Genomic DNA, 5,000 nt, shown 5'->3' with positions numbered 1-5,000 from the left:
TTTAATTTGAAAGACGACAGGAAAAAACGTCTCAGAAATGAAGTTTGGAGAGCGGCTGATCCATCATCAGGTTGATGGTAAACTCTTTTATTGAGTTCTCTCTGTTTATTTTGCATTAATGTTGGCAAATTAGCACTTGCTAGTTAGCTACATATTTAGAAGGGGTGGAATTCAGAGATTTTGGGCACCAGCCCAAAATATTGTATAGTTCATTTTTTGTAATTACTAGCTCAGTGTAAGTAATGTAATGTTCAAGTTTAACAAGATAAGTTCTATTTTAAAACTATATAAATTGTATTACAATCATATGGTAATATAATACTCTTTTTCAGCATTTCTTTAAGCATTTATTGGCTTGCTTCAGTAAATGCTCGCTGGCCAAGAATGTCAAGAGCGTGGTGCCTTTTTTGGGTCAAAGTTGTCCCCATCATGCTTTGTTGTCATGGAATAATGTCCATTGGGATCGGCCAGCATGCGTCGCGATTGGCTGTCAACGGACCAATCTTGATTTGGATTGGCCGTGTTGCAGCTCATGGTTTGTCACCAGCTCTGCGGGCCGCAGCGAGCAGCTTCTCACCGACCGCCTGCAGAACTGAAGACATGTTCTCTTGGATGCTGCTGGAGTTTGGTTAGCTAGAGACTTCTGAGCTGCAGGTCTGCCTGCCTGTCTGGAACGTTCTCGCCTGAGGTCCAAAAGCAACAAAATCCCTTCACTAAATGTTGGTGTAGAGTAATGCATGGGAAGGAGAATCTGCTGCCCAGTCTCACTGGACAACTGGACTAGTACTTCCTGTTCTGGACTCACAGACTGGGCTAGTGCTTCCTGTTCTTGACCGTCCAACTGGACTAGTGCTTCCTGTTCTGGACTCACAGACTGGTCTAGTGCTTCCTGTTCTGGACTCACCGACTGGTCTAGTACTTCCTGTTCTGGACTCACCGACTGGACTAGAGCTTCCTGTTCTGGACTCACCAACTGGTCTAGTACTTCCTGTTCTGGACTCACCGACTGGACTAGTACTTTCTGTTCTGGACTCACAGACTGGTCTAGTACTTCCTGTTCTGGACTCACCAACTGGTCTAGTACTTCCTGTTCTGGACTCACAGACTGGACTAGTACTTTCTGTTCTGGACTCACCGACTGGACTAGTACTTCCTGTTCTGGACTCACCGACTGGACTAGTACTTCCTGTTCTGGACTCACCGACTGGTCTAGTACTTCCTGTTCTGGACTCACAGACTGGACTAGTACTTCCTGTTCTGGACTCACAGACTGGTCTAGTACTTCCTGTTCTGGACTCACAGACTGGTCTAGTACTTCCTGTTCTGGACTCACAGACTGGGCTAGTACTTCCTGTTCTGGACTCACAGACTGGGCTAGTACTTCCTGTTCTGGACTCACAGACTGGTCTAGTACTTCCTGTTCTGGACTCACAGACTGGGCTAGTACTTCCTGTTCTGGACTCACAGACTGGGCTAGTACTTCCTGTTCTGGACTCACAGACTGGACTAGTACTTTCTGTTCTGGACTCACCAACTGGACTAGTACTTCCTGTTCTGGACTCACAGACTGGGCTAGTACTTTCTGTTCTGGACTCACCAACTGGACTAGTACTTCCTGTTCTGGACTCACAGACTGGGCTAGTACTTCCTGTTCTGGACATGTCTGCTCCCTAAACTACTTGCCTCAGGCGAGCAGACGAGCTCCTCATGCCCTGATTTTTGGTTTCTATCACTATTTCTGCCTTTTCTCTTTCTTACTGTTGCTGTAAACTAGTTTAATGTCCTGAGTTTGTTTTGTGTTCCTTAAACTCAAACTAGCAACCTCCCATTCATGTTTCAAGGCCAAGTTTAAATTCAATCAAAGCTTTATTGGCACCAGCAGAGACACTGTACACACTACAGCCCTCTTCAGAGGTGGAAAGTAACTAAGTACATTTACTCAAGTACTGTACTAGAATACAGTTTTGAGGTTCTGACACTTTACTTGAGTGTCAGAGACATACATATCAGAGGGAAATCTTCTTCTTTTTCCTCCTCTACATTTATCTGCCTTTACATCAAAACATACGATCAGCTCATAAAACATGTTCTGTTAGAGTTTAAACTCCAACAGTATCTGCAGCAGTTAGACGACATTAAAATACTTCTGACAGGTTCATGCTTCAATAATTTAACTCTGACAGAATGACGACTTTTACTTTGATACTTCAGAACATTTTACTGATAATACTTCTAGACTTTACTGAAGTCAGCTGTTGAATGCAGAACTTTTACTTTTACTGGAGTATTTTTCCATGATGGTTTTGGTACTTTTACTGAAGTAAAGGATTTGAGGACTTTTTCCACCATTGGCCCATCATCACCATCATCATCATCACTAACCCATAAAGGCCTAACATGTTCAAAATGATAACCACATATCACACACACACACACACTCACACACACACACACACACACACACACAGCGTACAGCGCTATCAGCCTCTTCATCTCAGAAGTCATGCTCGGTGGTGACATCAGCGACAAAGTTCTCATCTTCATCCAATCCCTGGTCGCCTCCGTCACGCTGGGCCGTTTCCATGGAGACAGCCGATTTGTTTCCTGTGATCGGAGATAGAAGTTAGAATGGAGCTTAGAATTTCAACGTGTGTGTGTGTGTGTGTGTGTGCGTGTGTGTGTGTGTGTGTGTGTGTGTCTGTGTGCGTGTGTGTGTGTGTGTGCGTGTGTGTGTGTGTGTGTCTGTGTGTGTGTGTGTGTGTGTCTGTGTGTCTGTGTGTGTGTGTGTGTGTGTGCGTGTGTGTGTGTGTCTGTGTGTGCGTGTGTGCGTGTGTGTGTGTGTGTCTGTGTGTGTGCGTGTGTGTGTGTGTGTGTGTGTCTGTGTGTGTGTGTCTGTGTCTGTGTCTGTGTGCGTGTGCGTGTTCGTGTCTGTGTGTGTGTGTGTGTCTGTGTGTGTGCGTGTGCGTGTCTGTGTGTGTGCGTGTGTGTGTGTGTCTGTGTGTGTGCGTGTGCGTGTCTGTGTCTGTGTGTGTGTGTCTGTGTGTGTGCGTGTGCGTGTGCGTGTCTGTGTGTGTGTGTCTGTGTGTGTGCGTGTGCGTGTGTGTGTGTGTGTCTGTGTGTGTGTGTGTGTGTGTGTGTGTGTGTGTGTGTGGTGCTACCTGTGGTCCTGCTGCGGTACAGAGACACCATCAGGACGGTGGAGATGCAGTACGGACAGAAGACCACTAGATGGCAGAGCAGTCTGACCACAGAGAGGGGAGGAGGAGGAGGAGGAGGAGGTGGAGGAGGTGGAGGAGGAGGAGGAGGAGGAGGAGGAGGAGCCAGAGATAATAAGATAATATGATGAATACAGATATTATTAGGCTAAATCTGTAAAGTTCTGCACTATGACCTAATAATTTACTAAATATTAAAATATTAATCACACTAAAATATGAATGCAGGACAGCTTTAAATGCCAGTTACAATATCAGCAGCTCAGTTTTGAAACTACTTTTATGTAGAAATTGGCAAAGTCAATACATATGATAATGTAAATGATTAAATAAAAATGTGTTAATTAAAGGAATATAAGGTTTTATGGTATCAATTCTTTTGGTGCTGGTATCAATCAATAGAAAACATCAGGATCAGTAGTATTGATACTTTGGGGATCGATCTGCCCATTTGTACTTTGTCTTTCTGTCTGCCTGTCTGTCTGTCTCTCTGTCTGTCTGTCTCTCTCTCTGTCTGTCTCTCTGTCTGTCTGTCTCTCTCTCTGTCTGTCTCTCTCTCTGTCTGTCTCTCTCTCTGTCTGTCTGTCTGTCTGTCTCTCTCTCTGTCTGTCTCTCTCTCTGTCTGTCTCTCTGTCTGTCTGTCTGTCATTAACAGTGAACTGACTGTACCTCTGGCAGCCAGCCAGCTCTCCGGTGAATTTCCAGCAATTGCAATAAAACAGCTGTAGGAGCCTCCGTCAGTCTGCTGGACATTACTGATGGTAATCTGTCCTTTAGGTGCAGCTCTAAAGAAAGAGTTATTCCTGTAGAAAACAGCTGGCAGGCTGGAGAGTCTGTAGGCTCTACAGCGCAGAGTGACATCACTTCCCTCCATCACAGGAAGAGCAGGAATCTCCAGGATTACAGGACCTGAACAACACAGGGAGACACAAGCAGTAATCATAATACAGACCATGTACAGATATCATAATAATGATGATTAATATCATCATGTACTGGTCAGCTCCCGGTAGAAACCAGTAGAAGACTGTGGTTCGAGTTCAAGTTCACTTTATTTATAAAGCACACTTGAAAACAAGGTGCTGTATAAGTATTTACAAAACACATCAAGAGACGACAAAACAGACAAAAAATTAAACGCATAAAAACACACACAAGCAAATCATCCAGAATCAAAGGATAAGAGAAGAGATGGGTTTTAAGGTGCGATTTAAAAGTGCCGATAGAATGGCAAACCAAAACCTGGAGGCGGAGCGTTCCAGTCCGGGGCCGCGATCAGCAGCCTGGACTTCAGGTCAGGAGACCTGCAGGAAACTAAGACAGGCCCAGACCATTAAAGGCCTTAAAAACAACTAATAAAACCTTCAAGTCAATTCTTTGGTGAACAGAAAGCCAGTTAAGGGACGCCAGAACCGGGGAAACGTGGTCTATGTTTTTGGCCTTGCTGCAGACCGGCTGCAGGCGGGACAGGAAGACTGACTGACACCAGCATGCAAGGAGTTACCGTAACCGAGGAGACAGGAGATGAAGGCATGAATGACTATTTCTAGGTCATGAAAAGAGAGGAAGGACTTGGCTTTGGAAATGGCTCAGAACTGGAGGAAGCTGGACCTGACTACTGAGTTGATCTGTTTATCAAAGTTAAGGTCGAAAAATACCCCAGGACTCTTGGCAAAGGGCCTGACAGAGGGGGACACCTGGCTAAGTTGTCCGTCATGGTAGAAACAGTCTTCATCAGCAGAACAGCGGAATGAAATTTGCCATTTGCGTATGATTTGACCAAGA

At 45.1% G+C, this 5,000-nt stretch overlaps 1 protein-coding gene across 1 annotated transcript in view; it reads right to left on the bottom strand.

Annotated features, from left to right (window-relative positions):
• Positions 1–2,494: 2,494 nt before the first annotated feature.
• The window catches only part of LOC139920127 (uncharacterized), a 5,270-nt gene continuing 2,764 nt past the window's right edge, over positions 2,495–5,000 (bottom strand). The window contains exons 4-6 of the mRNA XM_071910056.2: positions 3,885–4,124; positions 3,159–3,224; positions 2,495–2,604 (exon numbers count right to left, since the gene is read on the bottom strand). Of these exons, the coding sequence (XP_071766157.2) occupies positions 2,495–2,604; positions 3,159–3,224; positions 3,885–4,124 (416 nt within the window). The remainder of the gene's footprint in view (positions 2,605–3,158; positions 3,225–3,884; positions 4,125–5,000) is intronic.

Source organism: Centroberyx gerrardi, unplaced genomic scaffold (genome assembly GCF_048128805.1).
Source record: "Centroberyx gerrardi isolate f3 unplaced genomic scaffold, fCenGer3.hap1.cur.20231027 Scaffold_54, whole genome shotgun sequence".
NCBI classification, from domain to species: Eukaryota; Metazoa; Chordata; class Actinopteri; order Beryciformes; family Berycidae; genus Centroberyx; species Centroberyx gerrardi.
Note: the sequence above shows the minus strand (reverse complement) of the source record. Positions and strands in the feature narration are given on the sequence as shown.